We start from the raw sequence: 16,375 nt of genomic DNA on the forward strand, positions 1-16,375 counted from the left end.
CTACTCTAGGGGCTTCCCTGGTGGCACAGTGGTTAAGAATCTGCCTGCCAATGCAGGTGACACGGGTTCAAGCCCTGGTCCAGGAAGATCCCACATGCTGCAGAGCAACTAAGCCCGTGCGCCACAACTACTGAGCCTGCGCTCTAGAGCCCGCTAGCCACAGCTACCGAGCCCAAGTACCACAGCTACCGAGCCCACATGCCACAACTACTGAAGCCCACGCACCTAGAGCTCGTGCTCTGCAACAAGAGAAGCCACCAACAAGAGAAGCACGCGCACCACAGGGAAGAGTAACCCCTGCTCACCACAACTAGAGAAAGCCCGCACGCAGCAACGAAGACCCAACGTAGCCAAAAATTAATTAAGTTTTAAAAAATAACTACTCTAATTGACTCTTAGAGTTTATTCATCTTTGAGGTAAGGGCAGGATGATTAGGACAAAAGTTAATTGGTGCATTTCTTACAAAAATGTATTTCCACAGAGAAACAGCAATTTAAATTCTTTTTGACTTTTATACCCCACAATTTTTTTTTTTTTTTTTTTTTTTTTTTTTATTGAAGTATAGTTGATTTACAATGTTGAGTTAGTTTCTGGTGTACAGCAAAGCGATTCAGTTACACAAATATATATACTCTTTTTCATATTCTTTTCCATTATGGTTTATTACAGGATATTGAATATAGTTCTCCATGCTGTACAGAAGACCATGTTGTTTATCTATTTTATATATAGTTGTTTGTATCAGCTAATCCGAAACTCCGAATTTATCCCTCCCACACCCCCTTTCCCCTTTGGTAACCATAAGTTTGTTTTCTGTGTCTGTGAGTCTGTTTCTGTTTTGTAAATAAGTTCATTTGTATCATATTTTAGATTGCACATATAAGTGATATCATACAGTATTTGACTTTCTGGCTTAATTTAGTATGATAATCTCTGGGTGCATCCATGTTACTGCAGATGGCATTATTTCATTCTTTTTTATGGCTAAGTAGTATTCCATTTTGTTTGTGTGTGTGTGTGTGTGTGTGTGTGTGTGTGTGTATGTATACAGCACATCTTTTTATCCATTCATCTGTGAATGGGCATTTAGGTTTCTTCCATGTCTTGGCTCCTGTAAACAGTGCTGCTATGAACGTGGGGGTGCATGTATCCTTTCAAACCATGGGCTTCCCCGGATATATGCCCAGGAGTGGGATTGCTGGGTCGTATGGTACTTCTATTTTTAGTTTTTTAAGGAACCTCCACACTGTTCACCATAGTGGCTGCACCAATTTACATTCCCACCAGCAGTGCAGGAGGGTTCCCTTTTCTCGACACCCTCTCCAGCGTTTATTATTTGTAGACATTTTAATGATGTGGCCATTCTGACTTGTGCAAGGTTGTACCTCATTGTAGTTCTGAATCCATTTCTCTGATAATTAGCGATGAGCATGTTTCCATGTGCCTATTGGCCATCTGTATATCTTCTTTGGAGAAACGTCTATTTAGGTCTTCTGCCCATATATTTTTTTTTTTTTTTTTTTTTTTTTTTTGCGGTACACGGGCCTCTCACTGTTGTGGCTCCGGACACGCAGGCTTAGCGGCCATGGCTCACGGGCCTAGCCGCTCCACGGCATGTGGGATCTTCCCAGACCGGGGCACGAACCCATGTCCCCTGCATCTGCAGGCGGACTCTCAACCACTGCGCCACCAGGGAAGCCCCTTCTGCCCATTTTTTGAGTGGGTTGTTTTTTTGTTATTGAGTTGTATGAGCTGTTTGTATATTTTGGAAATTGAGCTCTTGTCAGCTGCATCATTTGCAAATATTTTCTCCCATTCTGTAGGTTGTCTTTTTTTTTTTCTTTATGGTTTCCTTTGCTGTGCAAAAGCTTACGAGTTTGATTAGGTCCCATTTGTTTATTTTTGCTTTTATTTCTATTGCCTTGGGAGACTGACCTAAGAAAACATTGCTGTGGTTTATGTCAGTGTTTTTTTGCCTGTGTTCTCTTCTAGGAGTTTTATAGTGTCATGTCTTATATTAAAGTCTTTAAGCCATTTTGAGTTTATTTTTGTGTATGTTGTTGAGGGAGCGTTCTAAGGTCATTAATTTATATGCGGGAAGGCTTTTAGCTTTTCACCATTGAGTATTATGTTGGCTGTGGATTTGTCATAAATAGCTTTCATCATGTTGAGATATGTTCCCTTTATACCCACTTCTTATAAAGGATTCAAGATGGTAAAAAGGGATGCTTGGAAACTTGTTCTCTGATGAGGTGTGTCTGAGTGAACACAATTACAGGCAGATGCTTGGACCAGATTTACGAATAGAGGAAAACAATTAGAACCTAGATTCTAGTTTCATGTCAGTCAAGTGTAGAGTTTCATAATGGTTGATATATGTGGAGTAAAGGTTTGTGAAGAGTCCAAGATAACAGTGAATTCTGTGCTTATTTTTGGTAAATTGTAATATTGCTTACTTTGTAAAGAAACTAGTCACGATAGAGAGTTAGTTTTATGGGAAAAAGAAATCCGCCTTTTCGATATTTCCTTTAATAAAAGTTAAAATTCTGAACATGCAGAACTTGATTATTGATCTGTGCCTGGGTATTGATGTAACATACTTCCTAAAGTAGTAAATTTCAATTGCATTCCTATGTAATTGTTTGCTGTCATATCTCTGGATTTAATTTTTAAATATTTGAAAGCTTAGAGTATGCTTCCAGTTAGATTTTTTACTTGGACAATAATATAAAGCAAAACTGTCAGTCATTATTTTCAATGCCATTATATTGTAGCTCGTTGATAGCATGCTTTTTTATGTTTTCAGGATATGGCTTTAGTTGCCCCTGAGGCTCCTTCAGAACAAGCCAGAAGAGTTTTTCAAACTTATGATCCAGAAGGTAAAAGATTTTATTTTTTATTAACATTGCCTCTGTTTTATATTTTCATATGTTTGAAATATATTGATACTTTCCTGAGTTTTATTTTTAAAGAGTTATGGGATTATTGAAAGAAATGTAGGCTTGCATTTCTTGAAATTTTTAAATAGGAAATGGTGAAAATGGGAACCAAAAAAAATAGGAAACTTCAGTGATCATCATATTCTCACATGGTGTAAGGGTTTTGTGTTTCTTGTGGTACTAAAGTTATGATTACTTGAATCTTGATCTCTGATGGTGTTAAATAGGGAAAAATACCACCTCTTGAATAACTTTTCAAAGAGCTTAAGTCATTTATTTATTTATTCAGATGAATAAATGTTTCAGAATATTTCTTTTTTTAATAATTGAGATATAATTGACATATAACATTCTGTAAGTTTAAGGTATACAACATGTTGCTTTGATATATTTATATATTGCAAAATGATTACTATTTTAGCATTAGGTATAACACCTCTACCACATCACATAATTACTTCTTTTTTGTGGTGAAAACAGTTAAGATCTGATCTGTTAACAGTTTTGAAGTTTATAATACAGTGTTGTTGACTGTAATCACCATTGCTGTTCATTAGTTCTCCAGAACTTATTTATCTACTAGTTGCAAGTTTCTACCTTTAAACAACATCTCCCCAATTAGCCGACCTCAAGCCCCTGGTAACCACCACTCTACTCTGTTTTTACAAATTCAGCTTTTCTAGATTCCACATATAAGTGATATCATACGGTATTTGTCTTTCTACGTCTGATTTACTTCACTTAGCGTAATGTCCTCAAGGTTTATCCATGTTGTCACAAAAGGTAGGATTTCCCTCTTTGTCATGGCTAAATAATATCCCCTGTGTGTGTACACACGCATAAACAGTGTCGTCTGTGTCCACTGACAGACACTTAGGCTGTTTCCGTAGCTTGGCTGTTGTAAATAACATTGCAGTGATTGTGCAGATATCTCTTTGAACTACTGACTTCACTACCTTCAGATGTATACCCAGGAGTGGAATTGCTGAATCATATGGTAGTTCTGTCTTTAATTGTTTGAAGAATCTCTGTACTGTTTTCTTTAATAGAGATACCATTTTATATTTTCACCAACAGTGCAGAAGGTTTCCCCTTTCTTCACAAATTCACCAACATTTAATCTCGTCTTTTTTTTTTTGGCCATGCCATGTGTCATGTGGATCTTCCCTGACCGGGGATCAAACCCGTGCCCCCTGCATTGGGAGCGCGTAGTCCTAACCACTGGACCACCAGGGAAATCCAGTCTCCTGTCTTTTTGATAAAGTTCATCCTAACAGGTGTGAGGTGATACCTCATTATGATTTTGATTTGCATTTTCCTGATGATTAGTGATATTGAACATTTTTTCATATACCTATCGGCCATTTGTATGTCTTCTTTAGAAAAATGTCTATTCAGGTCCATTGCTAACTTTTTAATTGAATTATTTGTGTTTTTGCTCTTGAGGTCTTTATATATTTTGCTTTATATATTTTGTGTATTAACCTATTATCAGATACATGGCTTGCAAGTATTTTCTTCCACTCTATAGGTTGCAATTTTATTATTTCCTTTGCTGTGCAGAACCTCTTTAGTTTAATGCAGTCCCACTTGTTTATTTTAGTTTTGCTGCCTGTTCTTTTGCTGTCTTATCCAAGAAATCACTGCCAAGACCAATGGCGAGGACCTTTTCCCCTACATTTTCTTTTAGTAGCTTTACAGTTTGAAGTCTTACACCTAGCTGTTTGATCCTTTTCAAAGTGTTTTTTTGTGAATACTGTAAGATAGGGGTCCAGTTTCATTCTTTTGCATGTGGATATCCATTTTTCCCAACACCATTTATTGAAGAGACTATCCTTTCCCAATTGTATGTTCGTGGCACTCTGATCAAAAATTAGCTGACCATATATTCATGAATTTATGTCAGGGCTTACTATTCTGTTACACTGGGCTATGTGCTTGTTTTTATGCCAGTAGCATATTCTTTTGATTATTAGAGCTTTGCAGTATAGCTTGAAATCAGGTAACACGATGCCTCTGGCTTTGTTCTTCTTTCTCAAGATGGCTTTGATGGTGCAGTATCTTTTGCGGTTCCAAATAAATTCTGGAATAATTTTTTCTATTTCTGTGAAAAAATGTCACTGGAATATTGGTACGGATTGCATTGACTGTGTAGATCACTTTGGGTAGTATGGACATTTTAACACTATTAATTCTTGATATAATCCATGAGCACAGTGTATCCTTCCATTTGTGTTTTCTTCAGTCTCTTTCATCAGTGTCTTACAGTTTTCAGTGTCTTACACCTCTTTGGTTAAACGTGTGCCTGAGCGTTTCATTGTTTTTGATGCTGTTGTAAATGCAATTGCTTTTTAAATTTCACTTTCAGATAGTTCTTGTTGGTGTATAGAAATGCAACTGATAACAGTATGTTGATTTTGTATCTTCCAAATTTACTGAAATCATTTTTCTAACAGTTTTTTAGTGGAGTCTTTAGGGTTTATATATAAGACCAAGTTATCCACAAACAGAGATCATTTTACTTTTACCTTTCCAGTATGAATGCCTTTTATTTCCTTTTTGTTCCGAATTGCTATGGCTAGGACTTCCAATAATATGCTGAATAGAAATGGCAAAAGTGGGCAATCCTGTCTTTTTCCTGTTCTCATAGGAAAGGATTTTAACTTTTCACCACTGAGTATGATATTAGCTGTAGGTTTGTTGTTTATGGCCTTTATTACACTGAGGAACATTCCTTCTGTACCATATTTTTTAGCGTTTTTATTATGAAAGGATTTTGTATTATATCAAGTGCCTTTTCTGCATACTGACATGATCATACAATTTTTTTCTTTTATAAATGTGGTATGTCAGATCTGTTGATTTGCATATGTTGAACCATCCTTGCATCCCTGGAATAAATCCCACTTGATCATAGTGTATGGTCCTTTTAATCTGCTGTTGAATTCAGTTTGCTAATATTTTGTATCTGTATTCATCAGGGATTATGATATGTTTTCTTTTCTTGTAGTGTCCGTATTTGGCTTTGGTATCAGAGTAATGCTGGTCTCAAAGTGAATGTGGAAGTATCCCCTCATCTTTACTTTTTTGGATGATTTGTAGAAGGATTGGCATTAATTCCTCTTTAGTTGTTTCATAGATTCACCAGTGAAACCATCTGTTCCTGGACTTTTCTTTGTTGGAAGGTTTTGGATTACATTGTCAGTCTCCTTTTTGTTACTGCTCTGTTAAGATTTTCTTTGTCCTCATGAGTCCGTTTTACTAGGTTTTATGTTTCTAGGAATTAATCAATTTCTTCTCATTTGTCCAATTTGTTGGTGTGTTATTGTTCATAGCAGTCTCTTCTGACTCTTTGTGTTTCTGTGGTAACAGTTACAGTGTCTCCTCTTTAATTCTGTTTTGTTTATCTTGTCAGAAAATCAGCTGTTAGTTTTATTGCTTTTTTCTATATTTCTGTTCTCTATTTCATATATCTCTGTTGTAGTTTTTCTTCTTTTTTTAGTTCCTGAAGGTGTAACGTGAGGTTGTTTATTTGAGGTCTTTTTGTTTCTTAATGTAGGCATTTATCAGTATAAACTTCCTTCTTAAAACTGCTTTTGCAGCATCCCTAAGTTTTGATACATTGTGCTTCTGTTTTCATTTGTTTCAAGATATTTTTTGATTTCCCTTTTCATTTTTTCTTTGACCCATTGGTTGTTCAGGAGCATGTTGTTTAATCTACATATATTTTGCATTTTCTTCCTGTGGTTTTTTTCTAGTTTCCTGTCATTGTGGTAGGAAAAAATACTGGGTGTGATTTCAGTCCTTTTAAATTTGGTAAGACATGTTTTATGCCCTATCATGTGATCTATCCTGGAGAATCTTTTTTGTACACTTGAGAAGAAATGCATATTCTGCTGCTGGTATATGGAGTGTTCAGTATATGTCTGTTAGGTACATGCTATCTAAAGTGTAATTCACATCCATTATTTCCGTACTGATTTTCTGTCTGCATGATCAAACTGTTGTTGAATGTGGGGTACTGAAGTCCCCTACTTTATTTCATTGCTCTCTGTTCTCCCTTCAGATTTGTTAATAATTATTTAGTACATTTAGGAGCTACAATATATGGTACGTGTATGTTTATAGTTGTTATATCCTCCTGATATATTCATCCCTTTATCATAATGACCTTCTTTGTCTCTTGTTACAGTTTGTCTGACTGTAACAAGACAACAGTTACAGTTACAGTTTCTGATTAGAAGGTATTTCGTCTGACATAAGGATGGCTACCCCGGTTCTCTTTTGTTTTCCATTTGTATGCAATATCTTTTTCGTCTCATCACTTTCAGCCTATCCATGTCCTTGAAGCTTAAGTGAGTCTTTATAGACTCACATAGAGTTGGGTTTTGTTCTTTTACCCATTCAGCCACTCTGTGTCTTTTGATTGGAGAAATAAAACCATTTACATTTACAGTAAATGTTGATAGGTAAGGACTTACTATTGCCACTTTGTTAATTGTTTTGTAGTTCTGTAGTTTCATTCTTCTTCTGTTGGTTTCTTTGTGACTTGATTTCTTTTATAGTAGTATGCTTTGATTCTCTTCTCTTTATGGTTCGTCTATTATAGGTTTTTGCTCTTTATCATGAGGCTTTTGTAACACATCTTAGTCTTATAACTATTTTAAGCTAACAACAACTTAACTTCAGTTACATAAGAAAGTTCAATGCATTTACGTGACCTCCATAATTTATTTTGATGTCCCAGTATACATCTCTTTATATTGTGTATCCATTAACATAATATTGTAGATGTAGTTATTTTTAACCCTTGTCTCTTAGCCTGTACGGTAGAGTTCAAAGTGATTTACACACCACCACCACAGGATTTTTATTTTTTTAAGGTGTAACTGATGTTTAATATTATATTACTTTCATGTGCACAACATAATGATTTTATATTTCTATGTATTTCAAAGTGATCACCTCAGTAGGCCTATTAACATTGATCACTATACATAATTACAAATTTTTTATGTATGTGATGAGAACTTTTAAAATTTGTTCTCTTAGAGACTTTCAAATAAGCAGTACAGTATTATAAACTGTAATCACCATGCTGTACCTTACATCCCCATGACTCACTCATTTCACCTACTCCCCCACTTTTGGTGTTAAATCCAAAAAATCATTGCCAAGAGTGATGTCATGGAGCTTACCACCTATGTTTGCTACATAATAAGAATTTTAATGTTTCTGGTCTTACATTCAAGTCTTAACTCAAAATAGATCAAATTTTGTGTGTGGTGTAAGACAGTGGTCCAGTTTGCCCAGTACCACTTATTGAAGAGACTGGCCTTTCTCCATTGTATATCATGGCTCCTGTGTTGTAAATTAATTGACCATTTAAGTGTACGTTTATCTCTGGGCTCTCTGTTTTGTTCCTTTGATCTGTGTGACTGTTTTTAGGTCAATACCATACCGTTTTGATTACTATAGTTTGGTAATATAGTTTGAAGTCAGGAGGTGTGCTACCTCCAGCTTTGTTCTTTTTTTCTCAAGATCATTTTGGCTATTCATTCAGGGTAACAGAGCCAGGGTCCTAGGATCCGGTGCGTACAGAACTACCACAGTAGTCCTGAGGTACAGGTGCACTTGCTGCAGGTATGGCACTGATGTCTGCGGTATACATACGTACAGCTCTTCCGTGGACCTGGGACCTGAGTTTCAGGGGCTCCCCATAGTGGTTACGGGTGTGGGGGTGTGTGACAGTGGCACAGGCCCTGGGATGACAAGCTGTGGTGGTGGCTTGGGCCCAGGCTGCAGTAGCAGCATAGACTGGGGATGGTGGGTCGGAGTCTCACTTTTGGCCCCACGCGGCCGTCACAAGGCAGTAGCAGCAACACAACTGCAGTGCTGATCTGTTAAAGCTGAGCTTCAGCAGTGGGCTCAGGGCAGTGCTGCCCAGTCTCAGCACTGATGTGTCAGCGCCTCAACCTCGGGGCGGTGGGGCAGGGCTCAGTGATGGTAGCATCCTTGAGGATGATGGGTCAGAGCTATAACCTGGTATCCAGTAGGCGGGGCCCAGGGCAGCAGACACTGTGCTGGTAATGGTGGGACAAAGCCACTACCCTGAAACCAAGGATGAGGCCCAGAGCTCCAGTCCTGTATATGGTGAGGTGCTGAGGCGCACCTCATTCCAGAGAGCAGGGTACAGCAGAGACTGGGGTCCCTGAGGGCAGGTCTCCTGAGGGACAACTCTAGCCTCTGGGAGTAGATGCAGGGGCTGGGAAGCACTGTGGTCAGCTCCATCAGCTGGGAGCAATGTTGGTAGGAGACCACTGCAGCAAAGGCTGCACATGTCTCCAGCGGAGAGGCCTGCAGGGGTTCTCCTTTTCCCCGTGTGGTGACCTTCCTCTGAGGCCATCCCTCCTGGTGCCAGGCTGCTCTTGACGAGGTTATGGCTTGACTCGGGTAGTACACTTCCCGTACTGTCCTGTGCAGCTATCCTTGATTTATTTTGGAGCTCCGCAGGGCTTTTTGCTGCTTCCTTGTAGCCCAGTACTTTCCCTGGGGGGTTTTCTTCAGTTTGTGCTGTTTATTGTTTTTGTTGGCTTCCTGTGTGGGAGGCATGAGTTGGGGTCTCCTAGCCCTCCATCTTGCTGATGTCACTCCCCAGAATATTTCTGTGTAATTGTGCCAGAAGAAAATACAGAAGAAGGATAAGAAAAATCATCTTTAGGATTCTCTTTTGAGCCTGAGCTTAGCTTCTCTACCGCACTAACAAAGGTTGTCTTAAAAGTTCACATATATGTCACTGCAGCGTCAACTCTGTCATTGTTAGCTAGGTTATTTTAATCATCTTTGCATTTATGTACTTCGATAATGGTTATGACTAAAGTATGACAGCTAACTCACTGACTTTTCCAGTATAACTTTAAAACCGAGCCATGCCTAATGTTCCATTGTAAATTACCAGGAAGGAACCTAGGTTGTTGGGTTAATCCTTATCAACTCCTGAATGGACTCAGTTATCTTTATAAATACACTTTCTTCTGTCTTGAAATTTTTAACTCTTGGAGATCTACTCTTTCCATCTCTAAAAATTTCAGTCATAGAAATTCTAAGAATCTTAGTAACCATATAACTTTAGTTACTTTTCAGTCTATAAATCTGTTTTCTTATATATCAGATGATAATAACCACCTGTTTCTTGAGAGTCATTATGAAGATTAAATGAATAGCATTGTAGAAATCACCTGCCCAGTCCTTAACACATAGTAGGTACTTCATAAATGTGAGTTCCTCTCTCTCTACACCTCAGGTTAATTGGTGCTGGTATTGGTGAGTTGACCTTCAGTTAGCTTCTTCCACTATGCCTTTTCCCTAACTTAAGAAAAATAAGTGTTGCTTTCTTCTTGGAATTAATAATCTTTTAAACTTCCAATAACATTTCATTCCAAGTCTTTAGAAGTAATTTACTCCTTTATATCTTCCCACCACTGAATGAAATTCGTCTTATAGTAAGTTAACATTCAGCTGGAATCATTGGGATATGTAGCACATTGGGCTTCCCTGGTGGCGCAGAGGTTGAGAGTTCGCCTGCCGATGCAGGGGACATGGGTTCGTGCCCCCGTCCGGGAGGATCCCACATGGCGCGGAGCGGCTGGGCCCGTGAGCCATGGCCGCTGGGCCTGCGCCTCCGGAGCCTGCGCTCTGCAACGGGGGGAGGCGGGGCCCACAGCAGTGAGAGGCCCACGTACCGCAAAAAAAAAAAAAAGAAAGAAAAAAGAACGGGATATGTAGCACATTGAACTATGTCATAGAGGGTGACAAATACAGTCATTCTCTTACCAATATGAATCCTCTGATGGAAAAGATAGGAAATAAATCATTTCTATTCCTAAATGCTTTTAATATATTTTGAGTTAGGATCAAACTTAATCAAGTACAGTTTTTGGAAACGGTAGCAAGTTAAAATGAAAATAAGATTGATACAAATAACATAAGATTAAAAGAAATGTGATCAAAGTGAACTGAGATTAGCTAGAGAGCTATCGTGGAGACCTGAGGACGTACGATCATGTTGGCAAATGGAAGCACAAAGAAGAGAAAATGATACCTATGAACACGAGGTAGAAGATAGAAATATACCAGGAATAGCCAGCAAAGTGTTTGACTTGAATGGAAAGACAGGACACAAGAAAAATAATTATGTAGCATGTACTAAAGAGAAGTGATGGTTATTGGAATAATCAAGGAGATTAACGGTCAAGGCTTGGATTTATATTTTAAAGAAATATATTTCAGAGAATGAGTCAAGCGATTTCCTGTGGCATACCCTCCTCTTAAGGATTTATTTAAAGTATTAGGTTTTTTTCCCCTGCCATCTCTCACCCTGCTTCTAGATGTCTGCCTTTTCTGTACCTCATATCCCAGGGCAGAGTGGTCGTGAAGTGGTATACACATACATATGTAAATGCCTGCTCTGTTTCAAGATACGTTAGGTGACATGTTTCTACCCATATTGATAGTAATTACTGTATGAGAGGAGGATTCCTTCTAGAGTGGAATACATTATAGGATGAAGTATGTAAGGTGGCATGGATAAACTGGGTGTCTTTCCGGAGTTTCCAGTCAGGTCTTTATAGTGCTGCTTAATTTTGATTTGAAATGCTTGTCCAAGATATCAAGCATACTCTTACCCCAGTGTGACCACTACAGACCATTCTCAGACCAGACGTATGGCTTTTCTGTAATCTGGCGTTTTGGATCCCTCTGCATTAGTTTCTTTAGTGAGAATTTTAGAACTGAAACTGAAATTGGAAGTGAATGAGTTTCTTGAGAAAGGAAATGTACAAGGAGAGTATCAGAATATCTTAGGAGATAATAGCTGTGAAGGAACAAAGGCATAGAGAAACGCCTTGAAAGCAAGAAGGAGTGTTCACAGCCGTAGGAGACGTGGACTTGAAGAGCCTGATGTTATCTAGAAGGCCAGTTTGAAACAATTCCGTCAGGAATAAAGATACCAAAACTAAACTTTAGTATCTTATAGTCACAAGTAGTAGATTTGTTTGCTTTTTGCAATTTCAATTTTTTAAAATCATTAATGAGGTAGCAGGCTCCATTCTGTCTACTAAATTACAAGGGAAATTATCTTATTGGCAATATTAAAACAATGTGTATGATCAGTGGCAGTTTTTCAGAATTGAGTCCTGAGAAATACATATGAAAATAAATTTGCTGTGTTTTTACTAGAGAGAGAAAATTATTGATTAAATAAATTAGTTTTCATCTATATGGTTTTATGTGTGACAACTTAGCAGGACTATAATCTGAATTGTTAAGAAGCAAACAAAACTTGTTCGGTCATCTTAGAAAAGCTATCTCTTTCTGCCTATGACTTACATAGAAAATAAACTCCACTTTCTCATTTGAATATCCCTGTTTATGGTTTAGCTATTGACAGTCCACTCTAGGAAGCTGAAAGCTTAAAAATAGAAAATTCTTCATTTTTAGTCACAAACTAATCAGCTAATTTACTGATTTGATCCCCCCTCCCCCCAACATAGCACACTTTTATTTCAGGATCTGAACAGATCTGGCTTTCTCAGAACACTTACTATATTAACAGTACTTACAAGTTTCTGGGTAGTTCCAGTTTCCGTTTAGCAGAGGCTGGTGTGGTGACAGTTGCCGTTTGTCACCCTCTTTAGAGTATTTGTAGAAAAACTGACCTAGAGGGAAGCTAACGAGAAGAGAATCCAAGTTCTGGTACCCGTGAGTACTCTGGTGTCTGTCTCACCCTCCCCACCTCAGCCTCGCTCCCACCCCGGGTGTCTGCACGTGCCTGTCAGGTAGGTAGACCTGTAATCAGCACTGTTAGCTCCTGCTTTCAGCATCTTGTGAATTACATGCAGTTGCGGGCTAATCACCATTTACGGCATTGCCTCCGTGAGACTGTATGTTCACTGTTCTAAACAGGTGACTTAAAAATCAGGTTTAGGTTTCAAAAGACCATTAGTAACTGAGGACCTGTCTAAAAATAGTAATTATCATGATGGCTGGCCTTTGCATGAAGCATCACAGTTTATAAAGCAGTTTACCTGCGTGGTCTCATTAAAAACCTTACCATAAACCTAGGAGATAAGCAGGGATGACCAGCACCATTTTGTTCTTAAGAAAAACCAACCTTGTGAGGGTTTAGGTCACTTCTTCAGAGCTGCATGCCTAGTTGTGAGAACTGAGACCAGATTCGAGGTGTTCTTCCAGAAGGTCAAGCAATCTTTCCCCCTCTCTCCACTACCAGTACCTTTTTAAAAGGCTGAGGTCATAAAGAGCTGTGTTTTAACCTCTTTGTCTACTTTTAACTATTTTTAATTTATTGGAATAAGGATATGATATTGACTGTCATTCCCACTGAGCAGTTAGTCTCTACTTCAGAGTCTTTAGGATCTAAGGAGCTCAATAATTATTTTGACGCCAAGCATACATATAAAATAAGTTCAAAAATATATTTTTAGCTGTTTAGCCTCTCCTTTTAATTTCAAGCAGGACCTTGACATACCATCTCTAATTACATGGTCCCTTTAATGAAGAATCCCAAATTCACAAACGGAAATGAACACTAGTGTGTGTGCTCAGATCCTAAAGACAATCAGGTACTGGTCCTATATAAAGTGTTACATATGGGCTTTAGAGAAAGTCCATAGTTTTGTTTCCTGGGGATTTGGGTTGGGAGGTGGCGTTGTTTTTATGTTTTGTTTCATTTTGTTTTTTACATCTCTTTTGTGGGGGAAAGTTTGGATATTTGGTTTGTATTCAGATACATATTTTATAGTAATTTTTAAAAACAAAAGAGTAGGGACAGAGGTAAATTGATCAATGTGATCAAAGATACTGGACAAGAGAGGAATTTTGGAATGCCTCCAGGTATCAGAAAATGGCTTTCTAAAATGCTAAAAGCATTCCAGTGGGTATCAGACAACCTGGATTTAAATCCCACCTCTGTAAACTCAGCTGTGTGATGTTGGGCAAGTTCCTTAACCGCAGTTTCCTCAGCTGTAAGATGGCCTTTGTATCTACTTTACATCATTATTCAGGTACTCAAAAAGTTGACCATACTGTTGTTTAAAAAAGAAAAAATTCCAAAACCGTGTAGCATAGAGCTTATTCAGTAATCGCCACGCCAAAGAACTGAATTCTACACAGATGGTATTTGAAATTTTTAGCATCACCCGTAATGGGGTTTGTTTTGTTTTCTTCTCTCTCTCTCCCTCTTATTCTTTCTCCCCACCCCACCCCACCCCCCCCCCCCCCGTTGTAGACTTCATCAACCCTCTTTGGACAAGGGATATATATTTTAATTTTAAAGAGCCCTCGTATTCTTTGTAGGTTGCTAAAATATATTGATAGCATCTTTTGTCTGAATGATTTCAGTGTGGTACATTTTTTTCATCTTTAAGAATAATTTTACTTGTTGTAGATAGTTTAGTATACACCCATCCTTAGACATTATCTAGAAATTGTCTTTTGTTTAATTCTGTCTTTTCTCTTCCTTTTAAATCACGTCGTCTTCTCTCTACCTTTGCATCCCTTCCGTCACTTCCATTCACCTTGCTGTACCATTCTCATCACTGTTTCCTGCTGCCCCAGCCATAGTTTTTTCTTTATCCTGTGCACCTTGTTTAGTTTGGTTTGCAACTTTCCCATCACAAATTGAAGTGGTTCTGCGGGACAGGCCGTAAAGCAGCTACTCGTTTCTTTGTAAACTTCCTAGGTACAATTCACAGAGCTGTTTTTGGTTGGACCATGGTGCCTGAACAGAGCAGTTTGTTTAAATCTGAAATTAGGATTAGCTTGAATAATTGAACGTAACACATGTTATTGAGCAGCTGCTTGTGTTAAGCACCGTGCTCGGCCCCCGGGTCATGGCATCCCTGCTGTCCATGGCCTCTGTTGACGGGGCCAGAGGCGCGAAGCAGCAGGGAGACACAAGCCAGGAGACCAGGGCAAGCGTGACTACGAAGATGCCCTAACCTTGCCTCTGGGCAAAAGCCAACATACTTTTCTTCACTAAGAGTTCTATTAAATTGTAGGGACATGTTATTAAAGCGTCAATAATAATAGCTAGGTAAAGTATGATACAACATTGAGTAAAAATAAAATAATTTGTTAATTTTTTACTAAAACCAACAGCACTTAAATTCTCAACTTGATCTTGTCTCCTCTGTTCCTAAGAAACTGTACTTTTTCTCACCTACAGGGGTTTGAAAACATTAACGGTCCCCAGTGCTGGGTCCCCATCTCCTCTCACGCTGTTTCTTGTCCGCTGTTTCTTGTCCCGCTGTGGCTTCCTGACACCTGCTGTCTCCTGCAGCTCTCCCTTCAGCTGGTGCCTCTGCTAGGAGGCCTGCCAAGCTCCGCACCATCTTTCCAAATGGGAATCATGATGGGTCCTTCCTTCTCCTTCGAGGCCAGCTCGACTTCTTCACCATTCTGAACTGATCCTCCTACCCAGCAAATTGCTAGCTCACTTCACCGTTGTGCCCCTACCCAGCGCTGCTCTGCGCACAGTTCCTCTTCCGAGCTCTAGGAGCTGGGCGCTTCTTGCCGTCTGTTTACTGGGTTTTAAAGAAACAAAGAAACCCCTCTTTTTTAAATTTATAAACGAACAGCTTTTTTTCCTCCTTTTCAAATGTCTTAAACACAACTTAACTGTATGTGAATGTTGGCACCGTAGCTGCGTACCGTCACAACCGCGGGCACTGCCCCCTTGCCCTCCCCGCCCATCCTCCCCGTTCTTCTGAGCTTGAAAGCCTGTACAAGGCCATTTTATATTCATGTGGTTAAATTACCGATGCATTCAAGTTCTGCTTTTTCCTTTGGTGCTTCTTAGGTCGGCTTGAGCAATCAACAAATTGTACGCTCAGATTTCCTCTGCTGTTGGTATTGAGGTCTTCTTATCATTGTGTCTCTGTTTCCATATTCTCTGAGGAACCAGCTGACCAAATACTAGATGGAGTGAGTTTCGATCTGCTTAGACTTAAGGCTGCTTTTTCTAAAGAATTTGTCTTGACAGGTATGATTATTAAAGAATAAAGTAATTTCAAAATTAGTGTTTTAAAAAGTAATTCCAAATCTCTCCTCTTCTAATCTTGGGTGTATTAAAAGTCTTTGAGGTATTGAAAAAAATGATTCTGCAGTCTCCAGTTATAAAATACTGTGTGTACAAAAACTAGAGTCACTGGCTTGGTGTAGTCATTGCTGTACTCCAGAATGTCCGTGTTTACACGTTGTAAATCTCTTAGGCCCCTTAGAAACGTGGTGGAATGTTTAAGCTTGAGGTTAATCACCTTTGAGTTAAGGAGGTCATTGTGTCGTTTTCCTAGTTGTTGTTTGTGTCCGTATACAGCCCATTAGCCCTTTCTGGGGATGGGAGCTGAGTCTCGGGTTA

The 16,375-nt window shown here is 38.8% G+C and overlaps 1 protein-coding gene and 1 long non-coding RNA gene across 4 annotated transcripts in view; one reads left to right on the top strand and one right to left on the bottom strand.

Annotated features, from left to right (window-relative positions):
* The window catches only part of MINDY3 (MINDY lysine 48 deubiquitinase 3), a 95,207-nt gene that overhangs the window by 67,554 nt on the left and 11,278 nt on the right, over positions 1-16,375 (top strand). For all 3 annotated transcript variants that reach the window (XR_004348523.1, XM_032623199.1, XM_032623198.1), the window contains exon 11: positions 2,808-2,880. Coding sequence is in view for 2 of the 3 variants with exons in the window: in XM_032623199.1 (XP_032479090.1) it covers positions 2,808-2,880 (73 nt within the window). In the remaining variant the exon portion in view is untranslated. The remainder of the gene's footprint in view (positions 1-2,807; positions 2,881-16,375) is intronic.
* On the bottom strand, positions 8,325-15,578 carry LOC116749151. Its single transcript, XR_004348524.1, has 3 exons — positions 15,179-15,578; positions 12,561-12,667; positions 8,325-9,605 (listed from the first exon to the last, which is right to left on the bottom strand). It is a non-coding gene; the product is annotated as an uncharacterized LOC116749151 (long non-coding RNA).

Source organism: Phocoena sinus, chromosome 2 (genome assembly GCF_008692025.1).
Source record: "Phocoena sinus isolate mPhoSin1 chromosome 2, mPhoSin1.pri, whole genome shotgun sequence".
NCBI lineage: Eukaryota > Metazoa > Chordata > Mammalia > Artiodactyla > Phocoenidae > Phocoena > Phocoena sinus.